Source organism: Podarcis liolepis (assembly GCF_965112155.1).
Source record: "Podarcis liolepis genome assembly, chromosome: 3".
Taxonomy (NCBI): Eukaryota; Metazoa; Chordata; class Lepidosauria; order Squamata; family Lacertidae; genus Podarcis; species Podarcis liolepis.
This window is the reverse complement of record NC_139557.1, coordinates 69,391,482-69,411,948: the sequence shown is the minus strand read 5'-3', so window position 1 is coordinate 69,411,948 and position 20,467 is coordinate 69,391,482. Positions and strand designations below refer to the sequence as shown.

Sequence of the window (20,467 nt, the reverse complement as noted above, 5' to 3'; positions counted from 1 at the left end):
GCGGCTTAGAAAAAGGGGGGGAGCGGAAAAAAAATCTCAAGACTCGCAAGACATTTTCGTCTTGCGAAGCAAGCCCATAGGGAAATTCGTCGTGCGAAGCGCATTGAAAAATGGAAAACCCTTTCGTCTAGCGGGTTTTCCGTCTTGCGAGGCATTTGTCTTGCGGGGCACCACTGTAATCTTAGCATGGATTAGTCAGGTAATTTTATTAAAGCAGGTCACTGTTTCTGATGGTTAAAAAACCTGAATAAAGGAAGAGACCCCGTTTAACAAACTCACTTGGATTATCTCTACTATTTTCTTTCAGGGTCTTATTTCCAGAAGCTGAACGTTTAGAAAAAGCAGAACAGCTACTCAAGCTGGCAGATGTTGATCCAATTCTACGCCCGACTCAACTTTCCATGTTTCATTTTAAAAGCCTTTGTGATGTCTATAGAAAAATGTGTGATGAAGACCCAAAACTTTTTACATATAACTATAGGGATGAATTGACAGAGAAACGAAACAGGAAGAGGAGCAGATTTTGCAAGACTAAGGATGACGTGATCTAGCTCATTCTAGAAAAGTAACCAGCCGCGATGTGTGTTTCTGTCGAGTGGAATGAAATACATTCTAAAATGGAATGTTAAGTCTTTTTGAACTAAGGTATGTGAAATTCATTGAAGAGAGAACAGTATAAAAAACAAAGCACACCAATTGCATTTAGCATTTTACTGTACAAGCTGGTAGAGAAAAATGAAAAATACAGTAAGATTACAGTACAGGCTTTTTATATTTACATATATATAAAAATCAAGTATAAACATCTTAGTGCAACTGAGTGCAGGACTTTAATTTTTCTAAGATGAATTTAAAAATATTTTTTGCTTTAAATGCCCCGAATTAAAGTTGCTTGAACTTTCTCAAAAGAACATAGGTATTGACAAAAGTTCATTCCCTTTTCAAAAATTTAAAAACATCTCTTAATTTTATTTAAATGAGATTACACTGCCCTGAATCGTAAACAGCTCAATCTAAATTTCTGTTCCACAATAAATTAAAATAACTTAAGCCTTTACAACTACTTCTGTGGAAAACACAGTAGTGCATTAAACTGAATAGTTTCTCAAGTTACAATAATCACCCTTTTTAAAGTATGTAAATCTGTATGTGGTGATGCTGGAATCAGGCAGCTAGGACTTTCCATGCCTGTCTACTGTTTCATAAAAGCAGTCCTCATTAACCACTGAAGTTAAACTTTGTACACTAAATTCTCTTTCTAAAATAGAGTTCAGGTCAAAACTTGCAGCATCTGGATGGCTATCAAGAGACTGGTGCCGTTCTTGCATTGCCAGTAATGTTCCTTTGTCGCGTCTTGTGCTGTTCACTTTCCGTTTAATAGGGCAAAAGTGCGCCCTGACTAGTTTAGGGTGATCACCCACCCTCCGCCCCTCTCCATACTCACTCTCAGAAGAATACTTATCCTCTGTATCATCACTAGGATTCTCGGAAATCTTCAGCCGCTGGAACTGAATTTCTATGTCTTTTGTGGGACTGCCTATCTTTAGAATCTGCTGGTAGTCATCCTCGTCATCACTTAAAATGTCAGATTCTTTGACAGGACTGTTTGAAAAATCTGATGCACAGTTTTGGAGATGTTTCACGGGGGGCAAATTTTTAGATTCCAGGATGCTATCGGTGGTATGGCAACTGCTACTTGGAGTACTGCTACTCAGGCTGCATTCATCAGAATCCAATTCATTTACTTTGCCTGCTTCAGTGTTCCATTCATTACTGGGAGAGTTCTTCATTAACTTTAATGATCTTGAGGAAGCTGCCAGGGTAAAAACACATGCTAAATTCCTATACTCAACAACTCTGGCAAGCATAACAATAAGAATTATATAGTTTCACAATTATGTTTCAGTATGAAGTGACATTTTAAACTACTTGCGTTATATCACAGGGGAGATATTTTAAGTTATGAAGTGTGGCTTTCTTCAAACAAACAAAAACTCTGAACTTAGATTGGCTGATTAATCTAGGAGCCCACAGAGGCAAACTCCATGTGGACTGACTGTATAAAAATGGCAACGTTAAGCTGCCTCTTAGAGCACTAGGAAGGAACAGGGTTCAGTGCTTCCTGCCTAGTCACTGTGGAAGCCTGTCAATAAAATAGACTAACACCCGAAAAAAAACTCCTACAAAGACAAGTTTGTACTGAGTAAGGATCTTTGCATGAAGCTGGAGGGACTGCTGAAGTGAACAAGTTCTGCTTATGCATTATGTCGAAGATAAGGAAACGCTCATTCCTGTGCTATGCTTCAACCTTACCTCAACTGCTCTGAGGATAAGCCTCTATGGCAGTCTCAGCTCTTCAGTCAAAGGCTAAGTAAGTTTATGAGAAAGTAATTTCAAGCAGTCAGTGTAGAGGAAATACTTCTATTTTGAAGGTTGCTCAGACTTTGTGTGTGGAAGAATATCCTACTTTGTTAATCACAAAGTTGATGTGTATTATTACAATTTCTATACCATCTTTTATCTGAGGATCACAGGACAGTTTACAATATAAAAACACATACCGTAGTAACAAATAAAAGCATACCCTCCCGAAGTTTTAAAAGGCCATATATCTTTTAATTAGCAAAAGGCCTGGGAGAAGAGAAATGTTTTTGCCTGGTGCCTAAAGATACGTAAGAAAGGTTTTATATTGTTGTAAACCACTGTGATATATTTTTATGATTAAGTGGTATATAAACATTAAATAAATAAATAACCCAAATTACCCCCCCCCCCATCCTCTTGCTTTGTTTACTATCTGGTCTGATTAAATGTTCGGGAACACTTGAAAGCTTGCATGCTGTTTTGTGACATTTCAGTTGACCTAGTAAGGTGGTGGTTCTAAGGCGGATTCTGGCTCTCCCCCTCCCCCCTTATAATCCAACACAACTGACTTTTAGTTTAAGCAAAATTAATGTTCTCCCACGCTTGTACATGTTTTTTTACTATTAAATTTATGTCTCAAAAGCAAAAAAACAACAACCCCAAACCAACCTAGAATCAGACAGGTATTTAAAAACATCAATTTCTGTGCTTTGCAAAATTTTAGTTCTTCCTACCTTTTCAACTGCAAGATGATGCAATAACGCCTACTAAATATACAGTTGCACAACTAGTAATTTTCAACAAAGTGCAGTACAAACAGAATAAGTTTAGTTACTGTAATCTTTGTTTCCTCTCCAGCAATACTACAGATAAGTGTTTGAACATGCTTGGATAGTATTACTACAAACTAGTATGAGTTTAAATTTTGACAAAAAATACATTCTTACCCAATTTTGCTGAAACAGGAATTCGATTTTTATGCAGAACTAGGCGGCTTTTACATGTTTTCTCCAATGGTGAGTCACACTTTATTTGACGCCTTAAGTTTTCTCTTAGAATTGAACGAATCACTTTGACAATATTGGTCTTGCTTTCACAATCACTGCAAAATTCAAGAAAAGTGTAGTTAGGTTTCAGATAATACAAACACATATGATTTGGCTTTGTCTTTGTAATTTGAAGGAGCAATTCGGAAACCTTAATTGTTCACAGATGGAACAGTTAAGAGGCTGGAGAATCAGCATGAATGTGTGATTCCTCATGGGGTCAGCATAAAGTTCTGTACCTACACAGTTCAGTTCTAGAGTTTTTGAGAGCGGAGTTGGCAGAGCATATCCATAGGGAGATGATTGGCCCTGCTGCATGAGCAACAGCATAAAATATCTTTCACCTGAGCTTTCTTGGGAAGTGTACATACAGCTGCCGTTAAACAGGTAAAATTCAGTATGCTGTGATTAATTCCAAAGGATATCTAATGGCCCAAATTATGCATATTACATAGAGGCTATTATGAATGAAAGGAGAAAAAGACTATTTGGAGGGGAAAGTGAACCCACGATTGTACCTGCTACATAGCTGGAAGGTTGTTTCAGGTCTTCCTTCCAATTCTGACTTGGTATGAATCAATTCCCAAATGCAATTGTTTTCTGTTCCTGCATGTGGAAAGAAAGACATGTTATTGTAAATATTTCATGATGTCTACAAGTCTGTTGCCAAACAATTTTCACGGAAAGACTTATGAGACCACAGGGAAAACTTCAAGATCCTACAAGACATAGTGCCCCTCGCCTATTACTATTGTGTTTTATATTCGAGCAATTTATGTTTTTCCCCACCACCACCACTGTTTTACCAAATAAAGATGCTATCACTCTCCCTCTGTATGCTGGTATGCAGCAGTTAAGCTGTGCAGCCATATCATGACATATTGATATGGATTATTGGGAAGAAAAATCAGGTTTCCCCCTTATTTGCAGTTGTGCCATTAACTGTGTCCAACATCACATTAGAGATTCTACCCACACTGTTTGCTTAAAAGCAAAGTAAGTTCATCACCCAACACAGGACAGCTTTTTGTCATTTATCTTCTACTGGATTAAAAAATCTTAATCTCAGATTCACAGTTACTGAAGAAATTCGGTTTTTTAATTGGTAAATAGCAAGATACTTGGCAAATCATGTTAAACATGCTGCCGGATGTAAATAGGCACTACATTATAGACAACTGTAATAAACACTGAATTCTTTCACAAGTGTCCTTCAATCTATATTCTAAAAGGTTGTGATGGATGCACTGCTTGATCAACCATAACGACAACAAAATCTCTAGCTAAGGCCAAGTTATAAACCACCCTCCTGCATCAACATTACTTTTGCCGTCACATCAGCAGGGAACAAACCACAGTTAATTACAGGTTCCTATTTTGTCTGAATTAGGAAACTATTGTTAGTTCCAAACAGCAGGCTATGAAGCCTTAATATATTGTCTTGTTTGGAAAATATGAACCATAGTTTACATATCATTGTTTCAATGTGGCCGTTTTCTTCTGTTATTTAGCTTTACTCCATATGTTAAGATTTGAAGTAATAAAAGTACTGAACACATTCATTGGTGACAAACATCAAAAAACAATAAAAATGTTTAATAAAAAATGTATTGTTATCTATAGATAAGGTCACCTGCTGTATTGCCCAGTCGGACTTGAAGAGCAGATAAAGGAATCAGCCAACGAAATTTAAACAAGTCCAAATCATTATGATTATGCGTAGTACGGACATTTGTTGCCTGTAAATAAAAAGTACTGAATCAGTTTAATAATAATAAAATATATTTTATAAGTATATAAGTAAAATATAATAAAATTATAATAATATATAAAAGAATAAAACTCTGGGCGGCTTCCAAAAAAATATTAACATACTGTAATACATCAAACATTAAAAGCTTCCCTAAACAGGGCTGCCTTCAGATGTCTTCTAAAAGTCTGGTAGTTGTTCTCTTTGACATCTGATGGGAGGGCGTTCCACAGGGTGGGCGCCACTACCAAGAAGGCCTTCTGCCTGGTTCCCTGTAACTTGGCCTCTCGCAGTGAGGGAACCACCAGAAGGCCCTCGGTGCTGGACCTCAGTGTCTGGGTAGAATGATGGGGGTGGACATTTAAGTGACATTGCCTTTTAAAGAATTAAAGCTTCATTCCTAGAAGACAGAATTATGCTTATGGGGGAGGGGGGAGTTTGGATCAGGGATCACGTAAGCGAGTGACTTTTTGACATCACCCCATTTGGATGTGATGAGTAAGAGGGCAAAACAAACAAAAACCTCCCCCACCCCTTTCTAAATGGGAAGCTTCCACTAGATCACAGTCCCTTGTGATTCTAGATTTTTTCACGCATTTCTAATCTACTTTATCTAGAAAAATTCTCTAAGTAATGTATCAAACATTCCATGTATCTTCTGCATGTAACCCTTCAGACATTTTGTATTGTAAATCAGACCAATAATATACAGTGCATTCTTAGGTAGTCTTATTTTTTGACTAAGAAAAACTTACCAGTTTCTTCTTCAGTTTGCAATTCTCTTTATATACTAAGATGACAGCTCTTTTGAATGCTAAGGAGAGAGTGACAAGGCAACTTTTATTGATTAGACTTCCAAAATGAGTACTACATTTTAATTTTTGAATTCAGTTATGACATACACTAATAATAGTGTGTCTTAACTGGCAAAGCAAATTGCTAGAGGTATTTGCACAGGGATTTGTGTCGTCCTCTCTAAATCTGCCACTGCTTGCATTTCACTCATGGGGCTTATATTTATACAATCTTGCATTTAATGAGGGTTGCATTTAATGAGAAGCAAGATTTTTGCCTTATTGGTATAGCTGGTAGCCTTTCACTTTACCTATTCCCAAATATTGTAAATATGTTCTACTGTACATTAAAGCGTTTATCTATTCACATTTTTGTCAGCTCATTTATTTTACAGAATCTGAGCACAGCTGCATCCCAATCCCATCTACATTATCCACTCCTCCAATAAACTGGATCAAATTTATCTGAGATGGGTGCAATCATTCAAATTTACTATTAATAAGACTACAGTTCCAGAAGAAGCATTTATGTATAAGAAACATACAGAAGTTTGTTCTGGGACAATGGGATACACAAATTAAAGTGAAAGGGAATAAGAGTCAAAATACCAAATAATAATATTAATAATAATAATGCAATCTGTAAGAAGACTATATAATCTTTTAGTAAGAGCTATTTATAATATGCAGACACATCATTCACACAACTATAGACACAGGCATGAACATAAATTTGATTGATTGCTGTAGGTCTTATATCTTAATTGCACAAGGCTAATTGATTCATGTCAGCACCTTGCAATTGTTACAATCTTCATCCAAGCCTTAATGATGCAGCAGCTTGCTCATATTTTGAACTTTAGTTGCTAATTCTAATGATGTTCTTAAAAAGAAAAGAAAAGCTGGGAGGAGTTAAATACTTGAGGTGAGAGCTACGTAATGCAAACAGGCAACATCATGTGTAATGGTAGTTCTTTCTCTCCTCACCTCAGCCGCCCACCCCCCCTCGCAAATTTCTCTCCAAAAATAGATTTCAAAAGGCAGAGGAAACTTCTACAGCAGATTTTGGGGATATGCAGGGGGCTGGAGGGGACAGAAGAGAAACAGGAAGTATGGGTGTGTATGAGCAGATTTCTGTTGTGGCAAGTGTGCAAAAATCATTGGATGTCACCCTAAGTGACTGGGGAAGGTCAAGGCAAGGCAATCAGTGGATAAGACTGCATCACTCAGTCTCATCCTTGTCCATGACCATAGCTATCTACAGCCTGCTACCCCACAATGTTTTATCTGGTGTCTCTCCCACTCTACTAAAAGGATCAAAAATTCAAGTTACTTGAGAGCTGGTACAGCATATAGTGGTTAATAGGCTGAGCCATAAAATTGGAACTCAAAACAGGAAGTCCTGTGGCTATTACCTGAATGCCATTAAGAAACATCACGATCATATACTAATAGAAAACTCATTCATGGGCAGCAAAATCAATACCATACACAAGAGAGGAGGCATCAGCAGGCTTGGATAGGCCTGGGAATGCAGACATACAAATATACTTGTAGGGAGGAGGATAGACCTAGGGCAGTCAGATGCAAAAGAGGACAGGGCTCTGCATCTTCTAAAGTTATACAGAAGAATTCCAGCAGGTGTAGCTTAAATGACAAAGAGCAGAAAAACCCCATGGTGCAGAATAACGACTAAGCAGGCTCAGAGGCCACCGAATGCTGTTAGATTGTTAGGGAAAATAGTAATATCAAGGAGGGAGGGAATGGAAAAACCTATCACCAGAAAGAGCATAGTTAACTGACTGTGGCCCTCAACAGGAGCAAACTACACTGCAACCTTTTGTTGTGCTCCCACCTGTCTTATCCTTCTCTCTGCAATAATGGGACGCTACTGGCCTACTCTGTAACACTGTTATCACTGTGATAAAATGTGTAAATACTTTCAAAAAAATTGAGATCTACATTATATTCTATATTCACAACAATACCACCATCACTAATTTTCAGTAGTGGAATACATTTCAACCAAGTTCCATCTTGGAGCAAGCATAGAAAGCTAACAGATCTGATATCAAACAACGCATACCTGTAACCACTGAATGAACTATTTTAGATGATGTTTTGACATAGTTTGAATAAATCACTCACCAAACACTGTGAGTTCCAGGTCTTTTCTTGCTTTGCCTAATGATGAGAATGGATTCAGCCAGGCAACAGTAGAGTGCATTAGAAGTTCTCCCATGGAAAGTTCAGTGACCTATGTCCATTGTAGAATAGAAGAGTTATTCATTCTAACATACAGCAATTGGCATCACTTGCTGAACAGGCTCTTGGGCTGGGGTATTGTTTAGGGGGATTTTGCTGCTGTTACTGATATTAATTTTTGTATCTTAATTTTTGGCGCTTATAATGACTTATGTGGAAATTTTTCAATTATCTGTACTTTTTATGTGTTTTATGTTTATGTTTTTTGTTATGTTTGTAATTCAGGTAACTCTTGTCTTGTTGTAAGACGTCTTGACGATGGACAGGCGGCATACAAATTGATGATGATGATACTGTTGGACAAAGATTAAGGCCAAAATTTGAATTATCTGCACACACAAAACCCTGCTCCCATCTTCTTACCTCTTTCTCAGTTCCACTCTGATCTGCAACTAGTTGGTCAAACACTGCACCGTAATCCTCGTAAATCTTCTGCATTTCATTGATGTGACTGGCCACCTTTTCCATTGCCTTCAGTGCTTCTGCAATTTGTAAAGGCAAATCCATTATTTGATATACACTGAATGGGCCAGTTAAAAGCTGTACCCTTGAGTCACTTAAAACCCAGGAATTCATCTTCTTAGGAAGTGCAGAAACAAATGCACTGTTGATGATAACCAAATAAGCAAAACCTCTTCCAGTGTCTTGCCAAAAAATTCTAATAATCATGTGGAAAACCACTTTACACTCTGTAATGTGCAATGAGGTTCCCTATCGTGTGCTTAGATCAATGCTAAATACATGATATGATACAAACAGCTGGGACAGTTTTTAAGAACATAAAAAGATCCTGCCATTGGTCCATTTAAGTCCAGCATCCTGTTCTCACCATGGCTGAACAAGCAGGAATCAAGCCCAAGAACATTCTCACCTCCTGTTCAACTGGTATTCAGAAGCACAGATAGCAAAGCTTATTTCCTTGGGAAGTACCTGTGAGATGGTAATGCTCCTCGCTTTCAGGGTCTGTCAGAGATACCAGCTCCTTCAGGAGCAGCGGGTATTTCAGCACCCTCTGAACTGGCTTGATGAGAAAGGACTCCAATGTGGAAGAATGCTGTTTAGCTGGGTTGCAAGCATCCAAAAAGGCCTTAAAGGCTTTATCTGTTTTGGCTAAAGGAAAAACAAAACAAAAACCCAGAGCGTATTAGCAGCCCGAAAGCAACAATATGGAGAATCAATCTTCTGCATTTCATTCCAGGACCTGGCAAACAATAGGCCACACTCCTCTGCCTCCCTCTTGGCAAAGGCCATCAATATTCTATGTAGCAATAAGCAACAGAGAGATAATCCTTTCCCATATTATGCATCCTTTGTTACTCCACCTTAATTTACAATCACTGCTGTGCAGCTTAGTTTTCCACAGCTATTAAATTGACCACAGGGCATTTACTACTGGGCGGTGGAAGTGGCTGGCAGGGCACAGCTACAACGCTAGCTTCCCAGCAGCAGCAGCAGCAACTTACCGGATGGGGCTAAATGGCAGGGTGATTGGTACAGGGAAGCCAAGCTGCTGCTCCTGCCAGTCTGCCCACAGCACATCCCATCACCTAGTCCTTTGTCCCTCCCAGTAAACGGCAGCAAACCCATGGCTGGAAAACTGGGCGAGACACTTCTGTTGGCCAGTATATAAATATAAAATAAAAAAAAATTAAAATATATTTTATTTTTAAAAGGCTTGTCTCACTATGGGTATGTTTGCATCAGCCTTTTTTTGTGGGGGGTTGGGGTTGGGGTGGAATATGTTGCACAACATAACATCAATCACTTATGAACTCTTCACCATGAGTGGTATCTGATAAAGATTTTACTTCTGGAATGTGCACTAGAAGTGTTCGACTTTACTAAAGATTTACAAACATTCCCAGCGGTCACAAAGAATATCGTCCTCCTTTCAGGGGACATGTCACAGATTCTACTTCCATCTAAAATTACTCCCAAAAAGCTGTGGCAGTGCATTTTCTTTCCAGGTGGCAAGCTGCCATATCCACTCAAGGAAAAGCACTATTTTAAACAGCCTCACTGTGTACTTGTGAACACGTTCAAACTATATATATATATATATATATATATATATATATATATATATATATATATATTTGCTTTCGTAGATTTTCACGGGTACAGGAATGCAGGTTTTGGTGTCCTCGGGTGTCATCCCGTGTAAAAGTTGGGGTGTCTAGGCGACGTTTCGACGAGGTCTCACTCGTCATCTTCATCTTCAAAAAAGAAGAAAAAACTTCCTCTCTTTTCCAACACATGAAAGAAACAGGACACGAAATTAATTTTGCAGATTCCAAATTGCTCTTTAACATGGAACATCACCACAAGAGAATAATCATGGAAGCCATCGAGATAGAGAAACACCCTCACAACATGAACAAGCGTGACGACACATCCCGCCTGCCAGACATCTGGAAATTAGCCCTCCCCACAAAAACCGACACCAGATCCAGAGGCACACAGAACGCCATCACCAATCAACCACACCAGACCCAAACCCAGACCCTCTCCACAGATAAATTACAGACACCATCCAGTAGCCAAACCATGGTGGCACCTCCGGATGCTGCACCCCCCTGCAATCCCTACACAGATCTGGCTGGCACAGGACACAAAACCACAGCTCGCCCCTATACACGAAGCCAAGCCAGAGCACAACTAAGTGCAGTACAGCCATCTTCTCAGAAAAACTCTTCACAAAGCTCAAGATGTCAAGACACGAAGGCTTTAGCAACTAATCCACACCTAATGACCCACCTAAGTGGTACTCAGAATATCACCCAAGAAATCACTCAAGATATCCCTCAAGTAATTAAGGAACAAAAGAAGAAAAGGCACACTAGCCTGGGAACTTCCTCTCTGCCCAGAACATTGGAGGCTATACACCACACCCCCTCAACAGTATTTATAGGAACTCAAACACTGAGATCCTGCTCTGTTCCAGTAACAAGAAGCCGAAAGCACCAGCCTGAAGATGACGAGTGAGACCTCGTCGAAACGTCGCCTAGACACCCCAACTTTTACACGGGAAGACACCCGAGGACACCAAAACCTGCATATATATATATATATATATATATATATATATATATATATATGCTTTCGTAGATTTTCACGGGTACAGGAATGCAGGTTTTGGTGTCTTCGGGTGTCTTCCCGTGTAAGAGTTGGGGTGTCTAGGCGACGAAACGTCGCCTAGACACCCCAACTCTTACACGGGAAGACACCCGAAGACACCAAAACCTGCATATATATATATATATATATATAATGATATAAACCTCAAAAAAACCCCTCAAAGCCTCACTGTGTACTTGTGAACAAGTTCATACTCTCTCTCTCTATATATATATATTAAAGAAAATGATATAAACTTCCAAACCCACAGTTCAATCCAACTAACTTGCCCTCCCTCTAGGACCCTGTGCATCCCCAGAGAGTGGAGGCACAGAAGGAGGAGAGGAGGTTTTGATGCAGGAGTGGGAATCATTGTACTTGCTCAATTACTTATTTGGCTACAACCCTTATTCCTCATATTTACACAGAGGTTACACTAGAATGTTATTTCCATAGCTAGGTAGAGAAAGAGGGAAAGTACAAATGGAAAATGTATGGGATGTTGAGGCAAGCACACCCTATTAAAAGCACTGCAAAATAGTCCCTACATCATCAGAGGGCAGCCTGAAAAACTAAAACAAAAGCTATTTTCTTTATGCCATCACCATGAAAAACAATTACTTTGGTGCTATGAATCTGTTGCATTGATATATAGCATCAGTAAGACTTTTACCTCTTTCAAGAACTTTCTGGACTTTTATGTGGTTTGCACAGAACCCACTGTACAATTTAAAGTGGTCAGCATAATACAGGAAAGAACCTCCCAAGGAGAACAGCAGTTTCTGAAAGCAACACAATCAGAAGTTAGGAAGAGAATTTCTTTTATTTAGCAGGTATTCTAGTATTATTCTTAGTTAGAAGATCCATTCCTTAATGCAAAACATTCGTGGTCTGCCTGCCATTAGCATCCAGGAAGTGTATAACAGCAGTTAAAATAATGGCATACAATTCAAAGACATTGTGCCTTGAAAATGATGAATGCAGACCTCAGCAACACCTTTTGCAAATATCTTAACATGGACAGGTGTTTAGCTAAGGAAAGCCGGTGCTCTGATTGTTACACTGCAAAAACAAACCAGAAATTCACCTCCAGAGTCATGCCCTCAAATGCAGAAGTGTTAATAGCCCATGGTGTTATGGGCCTAGTTTAATGGCATTCCCAGTTGTGGCCAGACTGGGCCCTCCCTCTTGAATTTCCAGCACCTTCTGAATATGAATATGTCTCTCTCTAAATCTATATCTAATAAAGACAAAATTCAATAAAAACTATGAAATCATAATTTAGTTTAGTATTTTAGTGTGTGTGTGTGTGTGTGTGTGTGTGTGTGTAAATATAAAAATCCAGCAGGCATTTTAACTAAATTATGATTTCATAGTTTTTATTGAATTTTGTCTTTATTATATTGAATTACTTGTACATAACTTATTATAATTAAGTGGTATAGAAGTTGCTTCGGATATATTTGACCTTGATACCAGATTGGTAGAGCCAATCTTTCTATAGAATGTTTGTAAAAGCATGAGAGAATATGAGAAAAACCCATAACATGAAGAAAAAAACCAATTGTGAATGTGCATAGTTTCCCCTCTATATATTCCTGTTTTGCAAAATATCTTGGGGAAAATGTATAATTAAGAACTGCATTCCTTTCATGGCACACAGTAAGCAACTGTACAAAAGAAACTATTCCCAGATTTGCCATATTTTTCACCCCACAGAACAAATCAGAAACCCCACAGAACAAATCAGAAAACAAGAGTTCCATAACCCTGTTTGTGTTCACCAATGGTGTGACTACTCATGGACATGCATAGCCTGGCCAGCGTGATCCATGCTCTGGGAACATGCCTGGTGCTGCAATGCACATCAAGTGAGGCTGTCTTTGAAGTCTGTTCAGAAAGTGCAGTTGGTTCAGAACACAGTGGCTAGATTATCGACTGCTACTTTGGCACTGCAGGTGTCATCAAGTTCTAACAATTTCACATATTTGTGAAAATATTTATACCTTTTCTTTTTGCGTCAAAAGGACAACAAAGATGCATAACAACAATAAAAAGCACAAAGGCATCATCAATGCTTCATGTTATTTACGTGTATGAAACAAAATGTTTGTGTTGGAGAGAGAACAGAGTGACCGTGACTCTTAAGACAAGAATTTGCTCAGCTTTTGAGTACAGCATTTCCCCCTCCAGACAGTTATCAAGATAATACAATTATAGGATGGGACTAGGGGGAGATCAGGCATGGGTTTGTTGTACCTTGATGCAATGCAGGTAAGTTCTAACATGGAAATCATGGAAGTGAGTGGTTTAACTGGGAAAACATTTCATAAACTTATTTTACTTTTTCCGGATGTAGGACAATAAAGATATGCTTCTTAAGACTAAGAAAACTCTCTCCCCTTTCTCTTAACATAAAATTACATGAATTCCTCCTCCCCCAAAAGAGTATTCACTACATGCTTGCCTGTCTGAAAACAGTTTAGTAGTCAATGCTTTATACAAAAGTAATTCTGAGGAAGAGAAAGAAAGCATCCTCATAAAACTACAGTTTCCAGGATCTTTGAGAAGAGAACCTACGTCTACAGAATTAATTTTAAACAGATTGGGGTTGCAATGTGCACATATTCCCTTAAATTCATCCCAATGTAATATTGGGGGAGGGGGAGGTCACAACCTTCTCTCTGGAAACTTGCAAGTTTGCTCGTTCACTCTAAGCCATGGTTTGGCTTAGTGTTATGTGCAAACTGAGCCAGTGACTGCGATAATTCAGTCAATGGCCGTATTCACATGTAACATTAAACCATGGTTTGTGCTCTCCTGTCCTGAGCAGCCATGAACACATGTCAAGTTCAGTTTCGTTCTTAAAGAATATTGTTTTACCATTATGTATGAACCAGGGATGCTGTTTTAAAATCAGTTTCTATAGTCCGTTTCCGTTTTATGAAGCTGGCTTGTTCAACTAGACATTGCTTGTTTTAACCCTAGATTCCTGGTACACATCTAGTGCAAAACTGAGAGAGTTTGAAAGAAGTGACAAGGGAGCAAGAGAGGGAGCAGGCAAGGCTAACACATTACTCATGCTAATAGAAACTATGCAGTGCTAAGCCATTGTTTGGCATTACATGTGAACTGATACTAACAAAATATAGAGGTGCTTTTATATATGTAGTGAGTTTGAGATTTTATATTTACCCGGAACTGAGAAGGTGTTTCAAGTGTGTTGAAGTCAGAGCAGGAGGAAATGCCATCTTCAAGAGTCTCTAAAAATACCTTTTGAAAATCCAGCATCTCTGGCAGACTGCCAAACAAAGACTCCATCTACATGTGGGGAGGAGAATCAAATATGGAGCACGTGAATTGTTTGTACTTTACGGTAATACTATCCAAGTGAAGGCAATCAATCAATATGTTGCTACAGCAAACAAAGAGACACTTAGCATTAATGAATTGGTCTCATAATAGTTTTGGCACTGAACATGGAAAAACAAGTGGTTTCTGAAACAAAGATGTCTTAGAAGCACTGTCGTCAGAAGTGGACTCAAGTTTTATAACTAAGACATGATTGATGCAGCAGATAGAAAAACACAGTTTGTCTTTTCTTTCATGTATGATGTGATGGAAATGCTTGCAACATTGCAACAGATTGGAAAGCAGTTAAAACAACAAAAGCAAAATCCTCTCACCTCATCTTGCGTGAGGAAGGTCTCACTTTGAAGAGGTTCCAAGTATAATTGGAAGAGGCAGCTCAGGTCCTATAAAGGCACAAAAATGGCAGAGTTTCAAAAGAAAATAATTCCTTGATAACATTCACCCGGGTATAAAACTAATGAAAAATAGTTTTAACTGACATCCAAAGTCTTATTATGCTAATGCTATTGCTTGAACTCCATAACTGTGGCACTTTTACTAGGAATAGCAAAGACAGCTTAGGAACATGATGTCATGAAAAAAGAACTGTTTGAACAAAAGAACCTTACTCCCCATCTCCCTTCCTCCCTCTCTCCACACAATCGCATGATTTCTAAACTTTTCCTTGTTTGTTTGTTTGGTAACACAATGCAATCTTTAATAAAAACTTGTTAAAGGAGGAAGAACTGTTTATTTCTAGCTGAATGTGTCACTGGAAGGTCATCACTGAGGATTACGGCACCACCTTGTGGTGAAAAGCAGGAAAGAGAACTGAAGGGAAGCAGGATGCTCCCAGAATCACATTTGTGTCCTCACCAAGCTTGAACATGTTGATTGGGAGGGACCTCCTTCCGTAACAATAAGGGACTATTAGCTGTCAAAACCAGAAATACCCCGAGCAAAGGAAGGAAGGCAGGAAAGTGAATTAGATTCTGGGAGCTGCCTACTTCTCTCAAGTCCTCTTTTTAAGGTCTCTTGCCTGCCTTTAACCACAAGGTGGCGACATGGCCCTCAATGATTGCCTTCTCCAGCAACACAAGGCTGTTAGTATATGTAAACATGAACCCTCTAAAGCAGGGGATTCATCCACCAGACGAACAAAGGACTGTGGTTTATTCTAACTAGTCTATAAACCACAGTTAGAACAGAGCACAGTTCTCATGTAAAGACATCACAGACAGCTGTGATTAATTTTAAAGAAAAATGAGAAGTTTTCGACCTCATGTGTGCAAAAGGATAGCAGAGAGGAAGGAAGCATGAGAGTCCAAAACTTGCTCCTGTAACAGCAATCCATAGAGTAGCATTACATTCTGAAACTGGCCATAGTGAATAGTTATGATACAAATGCCTGATCTGAAGATCTACAGAGTCATTTGTGCTCTGTAAGATTTCATTCACACTACTGAAAGTCACACTGATGAAAGAATAACGAACACTAAAACAACAACAATACAACAAAATTTATGTAGTGTTCAAGCATTCCAATATATAACACAGTATATTCAATATATTATATATTCAAATATAACTGTCCTATTAGTTAAGTCCATACTATTATCCCATAGTGCAGATGGAGGACTGAGGCTAAGAGAACAGATAAAAGTCCAATATCTTAGCTGCTGTATGGCACTTTATCTCACACTTGGCCAGACCTGTTTCACACAGAGCTGACTCGATGGTTCTTGGCGTACTGGGTATTAGTTCTCATGCATTTTAACACTGTCAAGAGAAGGTCTTCAAAAGCACAAGTTTGGTGTTCTTTTTAAAGTAAAGCTTAAAAAGGCAACAGAATATATGAACTAATGAAAGCTAAGCTAGAAGATTTAAAACTTCTTCCAATCATCACATTTTAAACTGAATCACTGGTGCCACACTTTGGGTGGATTATAGGAAGTTTTTAAACTGCTACTTCGAACCTTGTGGTACGGGCAAGGGTCAAAGGTCTACATGTGAAAGCTTTCACGCGTGCATCCAACCCAGGGTATGCAACATGGAACGAACTGCAATTGCATGAGAAAACTGTGAAAGCATGCATGGGAAAACGTTTGGGAAATCCTGTCCCGTGCCCTCCAAATTTTGAATCTTTTATTCATGGGCAAATACCCATAAAAGATGATGGGATGCCATATAAAAGGCAAACTTTGCTGGTTAATATACGGAAAACAGCCGCTAGAACACAGAGGGAAATAAATTATCCCAGCCAAATAAGAAAATGAACATGGTAAAATGTTTGTATTACCTTTACATAAGATTTTTCTGTGTCCATAAGCTCTTGGATGACCTTCCTAAGTCTGTCTGCATCAGTAAGTTGCCGTGCCAGTGGCTTCAGAGGCGGAATGTTCTTTATTCCTTCCATACTGTTTACCTGAGATTCATGGAAATGTGGACACAAAGCTGAAATCTGTTCGGCGCTCTGTCGGTTGAAAAACACAGAGACAGACCAGTTATCATACTTTGCTTCCCACTGCACAATTGACATTGACCTATGTACCATTGCACATATAGCAGGCAAATACATGGTTAAGGAGTTCAGTTTCTAACAGTGCAATCCAAAAGTCTCTAACCAGTGCAATCCCATCCATGTCTACCCAGAAGAAAGTCCTACTGAGTTCAAGTGGACTTGGTCCCAGGAACATGGGTATAGGATTGCAGCCTATATGTTTAATTCTATGGCCCTGCAGATGTTGTTGGACTACAACTTCCATCATCCGTGCCCCCTGGCTATGTTGGTAGGGGCAGACTCCCCCTCCCACTCCATTTGGTGAATGAATTATTCAAGATGCAAATACATAATACGGGTTCTTGCTCGATCTAAAATATCCATGGAAGATAGTGTATAATGCACTAATGTGAGAATACCTAAATAGTAAGCTAAAACATGTTCATTTTTCAGCTTTCCAACCAACTTCTTGGTTTCTGACTTTACTGTTACAACCTATTTATTCAAACATCAGAAAAATACACAACACAATGCCACTTAAAGATCGGCCTTTGAATGACAACGATAAGAAAACCACGACACTAGAGCTCCAAGAAGAAAGGATAAACAACAACAAAAAAAAACCAGTTATGTTAAATAGGACCACACATTTCATGTAATATACTGTTTGACCTTATGCTGGAGAACAAGATGGGGTGGGGGGAATGGACACTGATGTCCACTCCAACTTAGCAGTTCTATGATTTTCAGTTACCGTTTGGTATTTGTAGCTGAATTGCCGTCTTATGACAACTTCCTTTTTCAAGCACACATTTTTTCCAACCTTTTTTGTGATTATTAGCCATCCCTGGGCCTGCTGCCCTGCACTTTCTTATTTAATGCCACTCTCCCTTTTTCTCCTCAACTTTCCTACCCTCCAGATTTGAGGTCTGTGTGCAAGGGCTTCCTTTATCTCTTGCACACAGAACACTGATTGTAGGTGCTTAAAAAAGATGACATTCATTGTCAGCGATGCTGCAGATCAGACATGCTAGTCATGCAGCCTATTGTTCCCATTTCTTGAAGTGTATTATTTTACAATCTGAGTAGTATTGGTCACGGGAAAAGTGACAAGAAACATTGTGTATTTTTGAAAACTTGCAGAATGTGGGAAGGGGTTAGAAATGCTCAGTATTCCAGACTCTGGCATTTTTATAACAAATGACTGCACCCACAATGTCAGCATCAATCCTCAATTTGTTATCTAAAGATGTTAAATTGTTGTTATAAAGAACAAAATGTTATCATGCTCACAGATACACCAGAACAGATAGATGTGGATAATGACAGGAAGTGCTGTTTTCTAGTTTAGTGCTATATCTGTGCCAGACTCATCCGTCCAAAGCATTTTCCAGGAATGTGAGTGACTTCAAGCTGTGTCAAGATTCAACACACTTGTCACATTTCATTTTGTGTTCTTCCTCACTGTCCCAGTATTTCATGTAGTTTAATCTTCCAGAATTGTAGACTTTAAAGTTTTCTCTAAAATGAATTTGTGCAGTTGCACCTATGCCTCCCCCTCAATAAATTAGATGCAATGCACCAAAAGGTATGCACCAAAAGTTATTTAGAAAATGATGCGTTTAGTTTTTGCTTACAGATAAAATGGACACAGTGAGCAAGCTTCAGACTTTGGCTTCTCATCACTCCTACCACTATTTTAGATTATGGATAATCATTCATCCTCTAATAATGGCATCAGAAACAATCAAACAATCTGGCACAGAAGTAGACAGCCAAGCTACTAAATACAGCTATAGCTCAGACCATTCAGGCTACTAACAGACCCCTCAAGTGTCCAGACACCCCAAATTTACAGAAGCTGCCCTGGAGGGGGGAGTGCAGGCAGGTGAGGAAGGGGTCGGTCACGGTCGGTGGCAGGGAGAGGGTGAAGGATGGGGTGGAGGGTGCCCTGAATTGCCCTCCCAAAATGTTGGAGGGTATGTTATAATCTTCAAACACTGAAATATTGTCATTAATAGCTATATAGGTTGTCAGGGGTGGGAGAGAGAATAGAACACAAGAAAGATAAATGATCTCTAGTCTAAGAAAATGCAACACAGAAATCTAATCAAAATATCTTGAGAGCTGGATTCCTTTGTGATGAAAAAAATCAATATAAAAATAGTTTCATTAAGCAGCCCAGTGTCTTGCTATTCTCCACCCACAGCAAGAAAAAAAAATATGCCCGATCAATACTTCAAGCACAGTATCTTTTGCTCATGAATAAACTTTTGCAGGATTAGATAAGCACAAACTGAGTAAGATGTTACAAGGCAATCCACCAACTGCTTAAGGTGATGTATTCAAGGAGGCTCAGGCTCAATGGAAGCCTCTGAATCAGTATTAGTTTGAAGCCTAATTCTGAAGCTTATTGGCTATTAATGTTGTGTTTATAATGAATTAGAAAGAAAGTAAGTGGTTTCTCTATGCAATTTCAACAGTATGCAATGGAAAAGGTACTTCAGGATTCAATATTATCACAGAAGTTTAAAACATGGCTTAGACATAAGGTGTCCCTGCACTCAGAGTTCTCTGTCATCTTCTGTTGTTCCCACTCTAAAATCCATCCAGAAAGTGTTAATTAAGAAGTAAGTTGCAGGCTATTGCAACAACAGTCAAGGTCTGCAGTATTTATCTCATTGTCCTTTGTATTTAAGTACATTCATTTTAGTTTCCAGGTGTGTGTGTGTGTGTGTGTGTGTGTGTGTGTGTGTGTGTGTGTGTGTATATATATATATTGTGTGTATATATATATATATTGGGGGGTGTCCAAAACTCCACAATCCAGAGAAGGATATCCATGTATGGAAGGTTCACGTCTGTGCTCCTATCAGGAATGAAAGTGCAAATTGTATGTACACCTGGGTAATGGATCCCATCTACCCCAGTGCTTTACTTTCAGTCTATATCTATACATGAATATGAATGAGAAATCAAGAATGTTATGCAATTTACATAGATGGTTTCTGCGTGTAGGCTTGCATTTCCCATTTCTGCATACAAGTCTCCTTCACCTGTATCAGTGCTGTAAAGCACTGAGGTTGGAAACTTAAGGGACAGTGCAGCGCTGCAGCCAAAATCCCCCCCCCCCAAAGAATCATACTGACATAAATGTTTTCTGAAAAAGAAACCCCTCTACTGCCAAAGTAGGAGGATTTCGCGAGTTGCAGATTGTATCATTAGCACAGTTATACTAGAGATACACTTCCTTGTTCTTTTAAATGCCTTCTCAGATAGT

General features: G+C 38.9%; 2 protein-coding genes across 11 annotated transcripts in view; one reads left to right on the top strand and one right to left on the bottom strand.

The window, feature by feature from the left end:
• Nucleotides 1-5,002, top strand: part of TFB1M (transcription factor B1, mitochondrial) — a 36,918-nt gene extending 31,916 nt beyond the window's left edge. For 5 of the 6 annotated variants that reach the window (XM_083496596.1, XM_083496599.1, XM_083496595.1 and 2 more), the window contains exon 8: nt 308-5,002. In XM_083496596.1, coding sequence (XP_083352722.1) covers nt 308-551 — 244 coding nt within the window. In that variant the 3' untranslated portion in view covers nt 552-5,002. The remainder of the gene's footprint in view (nt 1-307) is intronic. The other variant, XM_083496594.1, reaches the window with a different exon arrangement.
• Nucleotides 697-20,467, bottom strand: part of TIAM2 (TIAM Rac1 associated GEF 2) — a 121,754-nt gene continuing 101,983 nt past the window's right edge. For all 5 annotated transcript variants that reach the window (XM_083496385.1, XM_083496382.1, XM_083496383.1 and 2 more), the window contains 12 exons: nt 16,987-17,160; nt 15,023-15,091; nt 14,532-14,657; nt 12,010-12,118; nt 9,150-9,329; nt 8,583-8,701; nt 8,103-8,211; nt 5,916-5,974; nt 5,044-5,149; nt 3,929-4,016; nt 3,312-3,466; nt 697-1,813 (listed from right to left, as the gene is read on the bottom strand). In XM_083496385.1, coding sequence (XP_083352511.1) covers nt 1,173-1,813; nt 3,312-3,466; nt 3,929-4,016; nt 5,044-5,149; nt 5,916-5,974; nt 8,103-8,211; nt 8,583-8,701; nt 9,150-9,329; nt 12,010-12,118; nt 14,532-14,657; nt 15,023-15,091; nt 16,987-17,160 — 1,935 coding nt within the window. In that variant the 3' untranslated portion in view covers nt 697-1,172. The remainder of the gene's footprint in view (nt 1,814-3,311; nt 3,467-3,928; nt 4,017-5,043; nt 5,150-5,915; nt 5,975-8,102; nt 8,212-8,582; nt 8,702-9,149; nt 9,330-12,009; nt 12,119-14,531; nt 14,658-15,022; nt 15,092-16,986; nt 17,161-20,467) is intronic.